This window comes from Cavia porcellus, unplaced genomic scaffold, assembly GCF_034190915.1.
Source record: "Cavia porcellus strain 051 isolate PalLab524CR breed Dunkin Hartley unplaced genomic scaffold, mCavPor4.1 scaffold_20, whole genome shotgun sequence".
NCBI lineage: Eukaryota > Metazoa > Chordata > Mammalia > Rodentia > Caviidae > Cavia > Cavia porcellus.
In genome coordinates this window covers 30,428,826-30,444,121 of record NW_026947503.1, presented here as the reverse complement: position 1 = coordinate 30,444,121, position 15,296 = coordinate 30,428,826, and the positions used below count along the sequence as shown (strand labels likewise).

The 15,296-nt window shown below is 33.2% G+C and overlaps 1 protein-coding gene across 5 annotated transcripts in view; it reads left to right on the top strand.

Moving 5' to 3' along the window:
* Positions 1-15,296, top strand: part of Dcc (DCC netrin 1 receptor) — a 1,081,241-nt gene that overhangs the window by 506,466 nt on the left and 559,479 nt on the right. For all 5 annotated transcript variants that reach the window (XM_063231626.1, XM_063231625.1, XM_063231624.1 and 2 more), the window contains exons 4-5: positions 6,029-6,179; positions 7,556-7,692. In XM_063231626.1, the coding sequence (XP_063087696.1) occupies positions 6,029-6,179; positions 7,556-7,692 (288 nt within the window). The remainder of the gene's footprint in view (positions 1-6,028; positions 6,180-7,555; positions 7,693-15,296) is intronic.

Genomic DNA, 15,296 nt, shown 5'->3' with positions numbered 1-15,296 from the left:
GTGGTGCTACACTTAAGGCAATCTGCACAGTCTGAGACAGATATCATGGTAATGACCAATTTTCTTAATTATACGCTAGCCTCATATATTCTCAGGAATATTCACTGCACTGCCACTCTGATGGAAGAGATCAGGTCAAAAATCAGGATAACTAATTTTTTTTTTTAATCCTGCAGCAGGAAAAAACTACAGTGGGTGTTATTGAAGCAAACCATGATTATTATTAGTTTAGAAAAATAGTTGTGTCACTTGTGTAATTACTTCCTTGTCTGTCACATTGAAGAAGTCTGCTTTGTAATTTTTAGTATAAAATTTAACATTGAACAAAAATCACATTTTGCTGATTTTATTGTAGTGCAGCTTAAAGAATAAAAGTAGAATGACCATGGGTTTGGCTATCATATAATTTATGAAATAAGACATTATAAATTTGTATTCTATTATTCTTTCTTGTAATTAATTTATGCTGAGTAATTCACTTGTAAAAATGTTTCATGTTCTATTAGCTGAATAACATCATTTGGACCTGGACAGTCATTAACCATATAGGGATAACACAAATGGTTTTCATCCTTAATTACTAATTTTATCATAGCCTCACTAAAATTAATTCAGTTAACAAGAGTCACAACCTAGAATTTTAAGTTCATATGTCGTAGAGCTTTTTCATCTGAATTTAATGGAGTTCCGAAGGAGAACTTTTATTTGCTCTCAAATATATCCTGTGAATTTTAGTAACTGATGCTTATGACTGTTTTACTTTTTGTAGAATTTCTATACATTTTGGAACACTAGAGTTTAAAATAACTCTTTACTCTAAAAATACAATATGTCCTTTTGAAAAGCTTTAGAAAATATAGAAAAATTCAAAGGTGAAAGTAAAAACCATCCATAATTTTATCAGACTCAGTTAACCTTGACAAATGCACATTTATGCTTATAAATTAAAAATATATTTCCTGAATATTCCTGAATATATTAAAGAAGAGATATAAGGCAGATTTCAGGTTTTGATATTGATAGCCAGAATCACCTTCTCAGAACAAAATCAGAAACCTAACGCAGACAAAAACAATAACAAAAAAAAAATTTACTGATTTTTTTTGTACTTTGTGGTTTTTTTTAGTTATCTTTTGATGACAAGCAAACCACTACCAATTCACCGTCTTAAGATAGTAGCGGTTTGTTATTTATTAAAATTCTGAGTTTGTATCTCATAATTCTTGTTCTCACTTGGGTCCATTCTTGTATAGATTGCCTCACTCATGTGTCTTGTAGTTGATTCTGCTGTTGTTTGAGGTTTGGTGATTTCCATATGCTATGATACTATACAGTTTTTACTCTAACTTGATAATGTCAGAGCAATGGCAGATTCCCTTTTTTCCGCAGTGCATACACCATAACTCCCGTTAAACCTGTTGATTAAAACAACACAGAGCCAGGCCAACCCTGATGGAAAAGGAAACAATATTTACTGCTGAATTAGTAGAACATCAAATATTTTGTCATCATATGAAATCTGCACAAATGTTGTGAAGCATAAACTACTTTCTATTAAAGAGAATTTCTAATAGTTTTTATGGGAACTTCCTTGTTACTAAAATGTAATAAATGACATGTAAATAGATATCTTTGGGGAAATGAAACCAGATTTCTCTGCCAAATGCTAATATTTCTATACATGTGATCAGGCTCACAAACTTCAGTTAGAGAGTAAACCTAACTGAGATGGACCAGCTCAAGGTTAGGATAACCTAGAATACACTGCTCAATCAAAAATCTTACATCAGGTAATTTTTTATTTTTAAAAAGCAAAACAGAAAAAAGAGTAGAAATAGTACAGAATTTAGAAAAGAACAGTAAGAAACTAACATTAGTTAATACATTGTTGATTATCTATTCATTTTTTATGCTTAAATTTTGTAACTTGAAAAACTACCTCTAAAATAACAATATATAATATACAGCGGAGGGGAGGGGGGGATTTAGCTCAGCGGCATAAGCGCCTGCCTTGCAAGCCTGTCGTTGTGAGTTCGATCCCTGGTACCAGTGAAAATACAAATAATAATAATAATAATAATAATAATAATAATAATAATATACAGCAGGTTATTTAGGGCAACATGAGCCCAGTAATATTAAGACTATCGGTATTTTGAAATAAATACAAAAATTCTAAAAAGTTATTTTTTGGGCTTCAACAAATTTTTTCTATAGATTATACATAAAAGGATCCAGAATACTGAGCATAACTGAGAAAGAAGCACAAAGTCAGAGAGTAGATGCTACATGACCTCACAAATTCCAATACAGTTATAAGAATAAAAAAATAATAGAAGCAAGGGGATAGATCTCAAAAATAGGCCCACACAAATATAATCAACCAGTCTTTTACAAAGAAACAGTTTCAAACCAGTATAGAAATGGTGCTGAAACAATCAAAGGTTTATATGCAAAAAAAAACAAAACCAAAATAAATCTCTAGATGAATATTTTATACCTTTGCAGAATTAATACATTAACCTAAATGTAAAATACAAGACTAGGCTGCTTCTAGAAGATAACATAGGAAATATAAGTGATCTCCTATGTAATAACGAACTTTGAGGTACACCACCTGACAGAAATCACATAAGAAAACAAATGCTGTTAGACTTTATTAAAATTATAAACTTAATGCTCTTCAATAACCAATGTGAATGGAGTAAAATAGACAACGGCTGAGAAAATATTTATGTAACACACATCTGATAAAGCATTCATATTTAAAATACACGATGAACTTTAGATATTCAATGGTATGAACCCAACTATTTAAAAATTACCCAAAAAGATTTAGATGGATAGTTCACCAAAGAAGGTATATAGACAGAAAGAAGACATATGAAATGTGTTCAATGTCGTGTATTATGGACTGCAAGTTGGAATAACTGATATATTACCACATAAAGGATCAAATGTGAAAACATGAAAATACCAAGTGCTAGCTGGACTGCACAGTAACAGGAACTGCTCCATTGCTTGTAGCAGTGGTAATTTGTGTAGCCACATTGGAAGATAATTGGGTAGTTTCCTATAAAGCTAACCTTAGCATCGCCATATAATTTAGCTGTTGTATCTCCAGCTATCAATTTGCTTGAGTTATAAAAAGTCTAACTAAAAATGTATATATGCATGTTTTCAGCAGATTTTCCCATGATCATCAAAAATCTGGAAACAACATATTGTTATTCAATAAGTGAATAAGTAAATTGTGGTATATTAAACAATTAGAGAGTATTGTGATCAGTAAAAGCAAGCTATTAAGTCACAAAGGAGATTGAGGGATGTTAAATGTGTATTTCTACATGAAAAATTTCCTATAGAAAAGAGTAACAATGGGATTCCATTAATAGAACATTCTGAAAAAATCAAAACAATGATTACTGATTGCTTGAGGTGAGAATAACGAAGAAGAGAAGTTTAGGGAATTTTTAGGTAGCGAAAGTACTGTATGATAATTTAATATTAAATATTTGATATGTATTGTTTACAACCTATATAAAATAGAGTTAATACTGTTTCATAATAATTCATTAAATGTAACAAATGTACTGTGCTATACTAATATAAGATATTTGTAATTAAGGCCATTGAATGACTAGGGATAATGTCCTGATAGATTGTACATGGAGACTGAACATTGTTTAAGTTTTGGTAAGCAAAAAATAAATTAAATATTCTAGAACTGAACGAGCTTATATTACATAATTTTGTTTTCTTTTAAAATATATAGCTTGAAGTGAAATGTTGGCTGCCCCATTGTTAAATAATTTACCTGTACATAACATTACCAGGCAATTCTATTTTACTTAGAAGGTCAAAGTAAGTGGATCTTGGGTGATGGTTTCCAATGGTGACATTGTAGAATAGCCTTACGTAGTATGAGAGTATAAATGTTTCTGTTGAGAGACAGAGTGAAACCAAAGTTTTTAGATGAATAGTCCTTCATTCTCGTTATGACAGATATTTGGAAATGTACATTTTGGGAACTTGTCCATTTCACCAAAAAATAATTTAAACACTACAATATTTTTAACTGTGTTCATTTAATTTGCAAGGTGACTTTCAGCAAGGAAAATAGAATGTCACTAGCAGTATTCAAAAAGTTTTGAGGCTTTTCTAAAAATGTTGGTTTAATAAGGATCAGCACATTTGGAAAATAGCTTCAATATTTTCATTGTGAAGAGTATTTACTTTTATTGCTGAAACATCCACAAAGTATGAGAAAAATGAAAAAGTGTGAATTTATCTTTCTCACACACATTTCTTTATGTGACACTTACACTTCCAACTATTAACTTGAGAATTGCTGTTCTTTTATTTTTCTGTGATCAATCCATATGGAGATAAGTTAGAACAAGGCATATTAATAACAGTGTTAAATGTGTCCAATTTTCCTTCTCTCCTCATTTCCTTTCTGGTGCCCAGCCACCTCTGCTTCATATGGCACAGTTTAATCTAATGTCACTCAGCAAGTCTCCAGCCATCCTAATACTAAACCACAAGAGTTCATTGCCTAGTTTTCTTTCCATCAATATTTTAACTTGAGTTTTCAACATGATAGGTTCCAGAATGATTCTACTTAATGCATTAAGTTGAAAACAGCCAGGAGGAGTAGCCTGTAATTCCAACACTCTGGGATACTGAAACAGGAAGAACGCAGGTTCAAGCCCATGCTGGGCAATTTAACAATGTAACAAAATCCTGTCTCAAAATAAATAAATGAATATATATATATATATATATATATATATATATATATATAGAGAGAGAGAGAGAGAGAGAGAGAGAGAGAGAGAGAGTTGGGGGTGTATCTCAGAAGGCCCTGGGTTTAATTATCAGTATCACACACACACACACACACACACACACACACACACACACACACACTTTCATTAAACATTCCTAGAAAGATATGGATTTTAATGGAGATTCAGAAACACAGCATTTTATTTTAAATAAATCAACTTTCAATGATCAAAATTTGGTTACGTTAGGCAGTCAGGTCAAAGGGAATTGCTGGTGGACAGTCTCCTGCAAGCCCACCTAAGCATACATTGGGTCCCTATGATTATACACAGCGCTTCTATAGAGAAATGGGAAGACCTTTACTCTGCTTATGATTCTCCAGTTTGCTTTTTTGGTCTAGTATTATATCACTGCCTTTGAACCAAATGAGATCTAAGTTTGAGTAACGTGAATTCTTAAGTTGTGTAAACATGAACACTTCGTAAGTATAGAACAAGTGATTTGTGAGATGAAGTAGAAGGATACTGAGCATTTCCTTTACCCGGGATCTCAGGTTTAAGAACAAACTCATTCTTTGATATGTTGCTCAAAATTAAAAAGACCAGAACAAAGCCACACTTGTTATAAAACAAACAATAAAACATTAGTTATATAAGTGTAACCTTTTTAAAGAAAGGTATTTTCTCAAATTTTCATGTTCTAATCTTCAGTACATGTATGTTATGTAATACAATTCTAATATTTTGTTTACCTTGTATATCAAGCCCCAAAAATAATAAATAAGCAGAATAATTAAAACAAATATTAATGACAAATAAGTTGAACACATCAAAATTCTCCAATGACGTTCAGTAAAATTACTGATACTATTGCTTCATTTGCCAATGATAATCAATAAGCAAGGCCTACAGAATGAAGGAGCTACCTGTAGACTTCAGCTTTCATCCTTGGCTTTATACTGTGATACCTAACCAGCTTACAGTTATTCTGTGCTGTAATCCTAGATTCTGATGGTTCAGAACTCTTTACAACATTATTTTTAAGTTTCACTGGCATCTTCCACCTTTTCTTTCTTCCCTTTCACCTCTAGTCTTCTTATACAATAAACATTTAATTAAAGAAATTTAATTAAATTTTTTATTTAAATTTCTTTAATTGAAATTAAAGAGATTTTTAAATGTCATTTATCTTTGCAATTTTTAATAAAATAAATGATTTTTGTGTTTTCTTTCTGTAGATCCAGGACTGCACAGACAACTGTATTTCCTGCAAAGACCATCCAATGTTGTAGCCATTGAGGGAAGAGATGCTGTCCTAGAGTGTTGTGTTTCTGGCTATCCTCCGCCAAGTTTTACCTGGTTACGAGGCGAGGAAGTCATTCAACTCAGGTATTATATATTTATCACTTTTGTCTCGAATATGTTCCTGTTTATCTTTCTCTAATTTGATATAACCCCCTAGCAATACTAAGTCTCTCATAAAAACTGGATATATTTCCATACTCAATGGTATGATAGAGTGTATGAAAGACAATGTTGCCACTGGGATGAGGGCATGGAAAAAGAATCTGAATCCATAGGATCAACCGGGAAACAAAAATGAGGAAACCAGGGTGGTCATTGAGATGGTCCTCTCTACAGCCTGTGCAAGGATATTTGGTGATTCTCTTTCTAAGAAATAGTACAGAGAGGTTAGATCTTAAATGACCTCACCACACATGGTGTATAACCAACAAACATGTGTGGTGATATATAGGTTAGTTAACTTGATGTAATCGTTTTATGCCAAATATACATATTTCACATTTCAACACATAAAGCATCACGCTATAAGCCATGAATACAATTTTCAGTTATTAGTTTTACTTTAATAAATATGAGGGAGAAAGGAATCTAACATTTTCTGAGTTAAATATGTAGTGTGCCATTTTTAGCTTCAATTATGCCTCTGATATCCAAGCTATAACAAATATTTAAGGTAAGACAGGAAAATGTGGCTAGTCTTAAATTAATGGACTATTAGTAATAATGTACAGTGAGGATGTAAGCCCTTAATAAAGGGCCATAGTTAGTCTAAAACATTTTGATTAAATGGATCTCACTTAAAGAAATTAACTTCATTGATTTGGAGTACCGGCAATGTTATTTTTAGCACATTTATTTTCTACAGGATAGGCCCATAGATCAAAAATTAATTTGTAAATTTCATCTACCTTTAATATATATTTAGGCAACAATGATGCCTGTTAGGTGTCACACCACACCTGGTATCACAACGTGTCTGAGATCATTAAAGTACATAAGAAATCTGGTTACAGCCTCAGCATGCACTTTCTGGTGTGTTCTTTGCGTAAAGCCAGATACTCTTGGTTCAGTATGAAGTGGAGCTTTATACAGAATCACTGGATTATGTCAGACACAGGGGATTGTCTTATACTCTGAGAACCACATCTTTAAAACTTAAAGACTCCAAATATAAAATGAGAGAATAGGACTAGATTAAATGTTAGGGTTTTTCTTTAGCACTTAAATTTAGTTGCAAATTTAATTTGCTTCATTTCTTTAACTCTTGTGCACAGCCTTCCACCGAGTAAACTTTATCTTGAATTAATTTCTGTTCAATAAGTGAGACGTTACAAAGTCCCCATTATAGGGGTATCTTTTCAATTTTATAATCTGAGCTTGTGTAGAAGTTCATTTAAACATTTAAGAACCTGGCCAGGTATACATGTGTGTTAATTACTATCAGTGTCTATATTTTACAGGTCTAGAAAGTATTCACTATTGGGTGGAAGCAACTTGCTTATCTCCAATGTGACAGATGATGACAGTGGAACTTATACCTGTGTTGTCACCTATAAGAATGAGAATATTAGTGCCTCTGCAGAGCTCACGGTCTTGGGTAAGTTACTGAATGGAGATGAGTTCACATTGAATCCTTCAAAATACATAGTGTGATAAAAAATAGAATCAGTGTTTAAATTGAAAATTTATTTCGTGAAAATAAACATTGTAATTGATCCAAGATATTTCCCTTTGCTTTGAACACATTCATCCCACAATTCTTAATACTATATGAAGCAGTTGTGAAATCATCTTTCTCAAGTGGCTTTAGCTGCATTGTTAAAGCTGGCTTGATTTCCTGAATTGATTCAGAGTTTTACCCTCTGTGGTCATTCTGATATTGGGGAAAAGCCGGAAGTCACATTGTGCCAGAGCCAGTGAGTACAGTGAGTGAAGATACATGATAACATTTTTACAAGTCTACTGTTTCACTGAATGACATTCAGCACAAGTATTAACCAAATTTCTAATTAACCCCATCTCCAGTTACTTCCTCATTGCCAAGATACAGTATCAGTCACCTACAATTTAAAGAAGTAAAGGTTTATTTGTGCTAACAGTTTGTAGAGGTTTCAGTCTGTTGTTGGCTAGCTCCAAAACAGGGAAGCTTAGCAGCAGGAGATGGCAGAGGAGAAACAGTTCCTTTCCTGGTAAAGTAACCAGAAAGAGATCAAAAGGAGAGAGAGGAAGAAGCAATAAAACCTTGCTTGTGAGCATAATTTGTTGTGGAAACAGGCTTGTAATCCAAAATACTTGTATATCAAAGTGAATTTCCACATAAGAAATAATTGTAACTCAGATAATTGGTGCTGCAACCCAAAAATAAGTGATTACATACTGTAATATAAAAATAATAAAGATAATGCAGAATATAAAGGAAAAATGCGATTACCTTTGAAAACCTTTTTGGCTGGTGTGAGGGACATGAGAGAGGAGGATTATTGTGGAGGGTGACTTGGACTCTCACTAATGGAATCACTGCTAATTATTGGCTCAGTGGCATCTTATTCTACTTTCATAGCTTTAACAAGGAACTATCCATTGACAATCATTTTTGCATCCTTTAGAGAATTTCGTGGATATGTGAAACTGCATTGTCATTAAACAGACTTCACTTATGCTTCTAGTCTTATCCTCGTAGTGCTTTTCTGTAGAACATTGCCCTGTTTCCCATATTTTATACAGTGTTTTAATCTCATTTTGATATGGGAGAAAGAAACTCCCAACCTAGTAGATGTCTGGCAGGGGTTTGTGTTCTCTAAAATCAAAGACTGAATTCTAGGAGCAATGGACTTAAGAGCAGAATACATTTATTGAGAGAAAGAAAACTGTTGTCTGAGAGAGAGACAGAAGTGGTTCCACGTGGGTTGCCAAAGACTCTCTTTTCTAGGAACTTTTATAGAGCAAAACCACAAAGTGAGGCAGGTCTAAATTGGAGAAAACATGGGAACTCGCAAGGGTGGGCATGAGGTGGGACAGTACTATGGCCAACCAATGACAAACTGTTCAGGTAAAATTGAGTAAATCAAGGACAAATGGGGAAGCCAGTCATGTAGCAAGCAGGCATGCATAAAGATCAGTGACTCTTCCTGTACAAGGTTGAGCTAGTGACTCTTGTCTTCCTCAGGGTTATAGAGGTTTAGCTGGACTATCAATCCCTGATGCTTATGCTTAGGAAGTAGGTGAGTGCATTTCTTTGATCTTTGTCTTGAGGTCTGGCCCACAATGGGAGGTGTCTGTCTCCCCCACAGTTGCAAGGTATCTCATCTTCTGCACTGACTTCTCCAAGGGCCTCGCCCTGTGTGACTGCATATAATATTTCTGTCTAACTCAACTGCTTATAATGATTTGAAGGGAGGGATTCCTCTGCCTTTTTCTCTTCCTCATCTGCAAATGAGAACTCCTCCATAATCTCTTAGTATTGGAACTTGCTCATCCACAATCCTTTAGAAACGTAAAGAAAGGGACAGAGAAAAACCACTGGCTCAGTTGTGATCATGTGAAGTTAGATATACATACTGATACTGTAAGATATCACTTGTTTATCAAGTTACAATTTCTTAGAATTGTTTGCTCATCTTGTTGAATGCATGCAGAACAAGTTATTATAGTCCAGGGTTTTACTGTATATTATTCCAATCCATATCACCAGTGACAACCTCCTCAGACCAAGCTTCACCTCCCAATGTCACATTTTGTTATAAACTCATCAGTAGAAAAATCTACTAATGCCCTTCTTATGTTTTAATTGCATGGGGATGGTGTTTAATTACTTGCTCACTGATTAAAATATAGTCAATATATTTTCCTTTAGTCTATTTTTCTGCTGATAAAATAAAACAGGACCCCAAATTACTAACTGACAGGTACATTGAATAATAAAATATTTCAAAATATCATATCTGAGGAAAATAAGAAATGAGATGAATTGTACAGGAATATGCACCTGAGTGGAAAAGGCAGATGTAATTTGAGATGACAGAGTCTCTGACATTAAGTTCAGTGTGTGGTAAGATTGTTTTATTAATATGGAAATCCTGTAGGTGCTGTGTTGAACGTGAACCACTAAAATCATGCACACTGAAGGAAAACTTAAACAGAAAAAGTATATTTTAAAGAAATTTAGTGTACAGGAATGAGCTCGTATTATCCAGAAATGCAGGGTCATTCAGGTGTCATTATATACCAGTCAAATTTTTATGTATGACTGGTACTCAAATATGTATTTCATTATGTATTCCAGATCTTTTACCCAATTTTATTTGAATTATGTAGTTTGCATGAGGTGCATTGGCATTTGAATTTTACTTTCCTTTTTCCTCTAACAACAGAAACATTGTTTACTAGCCTTTGAAATTTTTGCTTTGAAATAATTCCTTTTGCCTTTCCAAGTGTCAAAGTAAAATCATAGACTATGTAAATGTTACTCAGTAGGGACAAAAAGATATGCTGATTATTTCTGTTAGTCTGTATCATAATATTATACTTTTTATCTTGTGCCTTTACTGTATGTGCAGGAAAGCGCTTTCTTCTGTGGACCTGGTATGTATAGAATGGGTTAGGCAAGGGAATTGCTTGTTTTGTGACCAACCATAAATATTGAAGTAACAATGGGCAAACAGTTTTAATTCTTTGGATATATATGTAGTATTTTTCTAACTAAAATTTAATATGTCTTTAAAATGCAAGAGTGTAATTAAATCATATTTTATGTTTTTGTGAAACAGAAAATAGAGAACTTTTATATTTATAATGTCAAAACACAATAAGAGAATGGAATTCATAGGAATGATATTGTAATGTGTATTATTGATCATAAGGCAAATGTGGTTATGAGACAAACTAGCATTTATACTGATCATAAGTTAACTTGGAGTAAATACACGGAGTCAAATTTTATGTCTAATGTAGAGTATAAAATAGATTACTATCTACACCAAATGTATATAAAGCCTAATTTCTCAGAATAAACTAGTTAATATATATATATATATATATATATATAGATAGATAGATAGATAGATAAATATGGCTATATATATGCATAGTGGCAATTTTTCTTTATACATTTTGTAAATTGTTAAGGATTACATTCTGTTTTATACATTTAAAACTAAAGTTGAGTAAGGAAAAAAATGTCTATCACTTGCTGGCGCTGAATTACTACCTGTCTGAGGTGAATAATTTCAGCAATTTGGCATGCTTTGTTTTGTAAGTTCCTTACGTCTCACAAAAGCATGTATGTCCACATACACCTTTATAGTTACATGATTATGGGGTGCCTTTCAATTCTGCTTAATGTTGGTGATTAGTCCCTAATACATCACTTATGGTAAATCTTGACCAGTTATTTTGATATTGTATAAGAAATAATAAAATTTATAGCAAGAGGAAGTAACACAGCTTAAAATTAATATATGACATAATCTAATTTTACATGTACAACCACATAAACATATACACATTTGTGTTTATATGCTCGTGTTTGTAGGTATACACTTACATTAAAAACATCATTTTCTGATTATCATGAAATATAATTTTTCTTCAGTGTTTTGTGTGAGAGGTGTGGAAGTCTGCTTATTTCCTCTAATCTGTACCAGTTAAGAAGTAAGAAAATGTGGAATCTATCAGATGATTTAAATATCACCTTTTAATTACAAAAAAAGCTTCCACAAATCATGTGATTCATATCTTTGTGAGGGAAATAAGCTGCCCTCAATGGCAATGGGGAATCTCAGGTGACTTGTCTACTGCCTGTTATGGCAGTATAGGACACTTGCTGTCCTTTTCAGATGGTTCCCCAGAAAGAACAGCAGGTAAAAAAGAATCCTTGCTTTTGGTGGTGTCTTTTTTTTCCCCCATGAAAGGGGTTCCTTCAAACTTCCAATCTAAGTATAATCACAGTGCCATTAATTCTAATGCAACCCTTTTGGCATCCAAGAAAGCCTGAGTATTAGAGAGGAGAAGAAACAAGAATCTTAAATGAGAAGAACCTCATCAGCATGGAAAAAAAATTAGAAAGCAAGAAACATTAGGTGTCATTGTCAACTCTGCTTTACAAATCAGAATGATTTTGCACCCAAAAATAAGTAACAGTCACAAAAGTTGATTCAGGCTTCAAATCCAGGCAGTGTGAACCCAGAGTTACAACCTATGCTCTGTTGTCTGCACAGTCTAAAACTTCTCATTCATCTCCTCTTTCTGAAGTATAAATGAGGCACATTTGTGTGATACATGAGAAGACTCTGAAATTTCATTTGTGCTAGTAATTACTTATGTAAGCAAATCAAATAAAATATGTGAATATACGGTAATAGTCCTGAGAGAGTAGAAAGTAAACATAGGGAAAAATGAAAGATTTACATTAAATTCTTTGAAAATTTATGGACAAAGGCAGATAACCAGTACACTTGATATTAAATGTTGGTTATTCTTGAAGATTGTTTTCAATGCATTGTAATCATTTCCATAATCAGAAAAATAGATATGAAAGTATAAAAGCAAAACATACTTAAGATTTGGAAAGAGAACAATTAAATTTAAGACACTCAGAAAAAGTATTTAAAAGATAAAGGTTATGCAGAAACCAATTACTGGACTTTGCAGAAATACATACATGCATACATTTTCACCTATAAATAAAACATGATATATCGCTGTGACTTTTTCACTAAAAAGTTATTTATGGTATCTTTCCCCACAGCACCTTTAGCCCTATTAGCTCCCTATTGTCACATTATTTGGTTGTTTTCAATATGTATAACGTATTTTGACATATGCATTACCTCCCTTTCACCCATTGCCTTCTTTCTCTTCCTCTTGTGCAGTTTGCTATAGACTCTCTCTCACTTTCTTCACATTCTTTTCAGATACCACAATAAGGGCAACATGGGATATTTCTCTTTCTGATTTTGGTTTCTTTCTCTCAACATCATCTCCAGATTCACCAATTTATTTTGCAAAATGACAAAATTTGTTCTTTCTATGACTGAATTAACACTTCATTGTGTTTATTTACCAAACTTTCTTATTCATTCTTCTGTGATGGGCTCCTAGGATTGTGACATATCTTGGTTATTTTATGTTGTATACAGTAAACATAGATAAAGCATGGTATTTCTATGGTATTCAAATTCTAATTCCTTTGAGTACATACCAAAGAGTGGTTCAGCTAGGTAAAATGGGAACTCCGTTTGAAGGTTTTTGAGGAACATCTATACTAATTTTCATAGGAGCTGTACTAATTCACACACCTACTAGGAGGGTAGAAGAGCTCCTTTTCCCTGGCATCCTCACCAGGATTTATTGCTTTTTGTGTTATTGAAGATAACCATTCTGCTTGGATGAAATGGAATCTCAGTGTTGGGTCTGAGTTGGATTACTCTAGTAGCTAAGTGTGTTGAATATTTTTCCCACGTACTTGTTGACCGTTGACCGAAATATCTGTTCAATACTTTTTCCCATTTATTGATCGAATTACTTAATTTTGATGTTCTGTTTTAAGTTCTTTATATATTCTAGATATAGCAAGAAGGAATTTATAGCATGCATCTTGGTGGTCCTGATGTTTTCTTTTCCTTTTTTGTTTGTAAGGAATCATCTTGTTAATTGAATATACACTTTAATCACCTCTCATAGACCTTTATGAATTTTACTTACAATAGAAAACTTGGTTTATTTCAGGAAGCAACTTGAGTACAGTTGTATCTATTTTAGTTGGCTCTAAAAGTGAATGCTGATATAATGTGATCTTTGTTTTCTTTGACTTTTCTAGTATAAAGTTGGGATCACCTTGATGGATTGTTTATATAGGAAATAAAATTGCCTTTGTGAAAAGTAGATGATAGAAAAAAAGAACTTGTCAGTGTTTCTCCAATTTACACCTCAAATAGAAAACAAAAGCCAAATCGGAGAATTGTCTCTTTCCACCTTTTGAGCAATACTTGCATTTAGAATCCCTAGGTGTTCCCCTTTCCAGTCTTCTTAAGGACAAAGACCTATTGGAATGTGTCACTGGAATGTGGGCTTCCTCTGTGGATCTCAGTGTGTCCATCTTACACAGATGTGTTCTTTAAGCCTGATCACAAAGAGTAGATTAAGGTGTATAGGGGAAAATGAACATGCCTTTTAAAAGGATCATTTTGTAGCATAGAATAACAGAAAAGAGCAAAATAGTAGTTCACATTCCACTAAATATATATCAGAATAATAATAAAGGAGACTGAGGATGGTGAATTAACCAATTGTAGTTTCTTGCTGCAGATACAATTGAACCATAATAATCATAGTAAACTAACAATCAATAGTTAAATGCCTCTTGTATACTAAACATTGTGCAAGTGGCCTGTGGTCACAGAAATAAAAGCATGACACAGATGCTGATTTCAAGGACTAGTTAGGTAAACAGACAACGGACAGGCAAGTTCTTTTTAAAAAAAAAAGCTAAAGAATCATTTGGAAAAGTGGAAACTAGCGGATGACAATAGAGTTCAACTAAGATGAGAGAAAGTGAGATTGGGGCTGTTGGGAGGAGAGTCTTTAGGTAAGATTTATGGAGGTTTGGAAGTGATCATGGAATGGGAAGAGAAAGCAAATTGAAGTGAGTGAGAATCTGATACTGGACAGGAAAACTGAGATAGGTTCTGAATTATTCTGCCTTTGTTGTTAGATGGTATCTTAAGAAAAATACAACAACATGAAAACCTTATTTTTTTTTATTTGTGGTTTACCAACTATTTCCATTTGGCTAGTTATGAAATGCTCAGTTCTTTCATATGTAAAAGTATGATAATTACTTTCTTCTAGAATTTGGTAACTCTTTGGGTGTGAGAATTGGGAGAAAATGATTCAGAATTGCAAGGCACAGCTTGGAGTGTTATGGGAACTAAATGCAAGATTCTCTTCCAACCCCTCACAAGAAGCCTGAGGCCTAGTTGCAAAGATTAAGCAAACCAAAACAAAACAAAAATAAATACAACAAATGTTTAAACATCCCTTGCACTCTCTCCAGATTCAATTTTTCTATCTACAAACATACAGTACATATCAACAAAATTCGAGGCAACCTTATTACCATGCATGATGTAAGAACCAGTATAATGACTAACAACCTAATTCAAGGAAATCTTATTGACAATAATCTCTAGAAACATAGAGAAA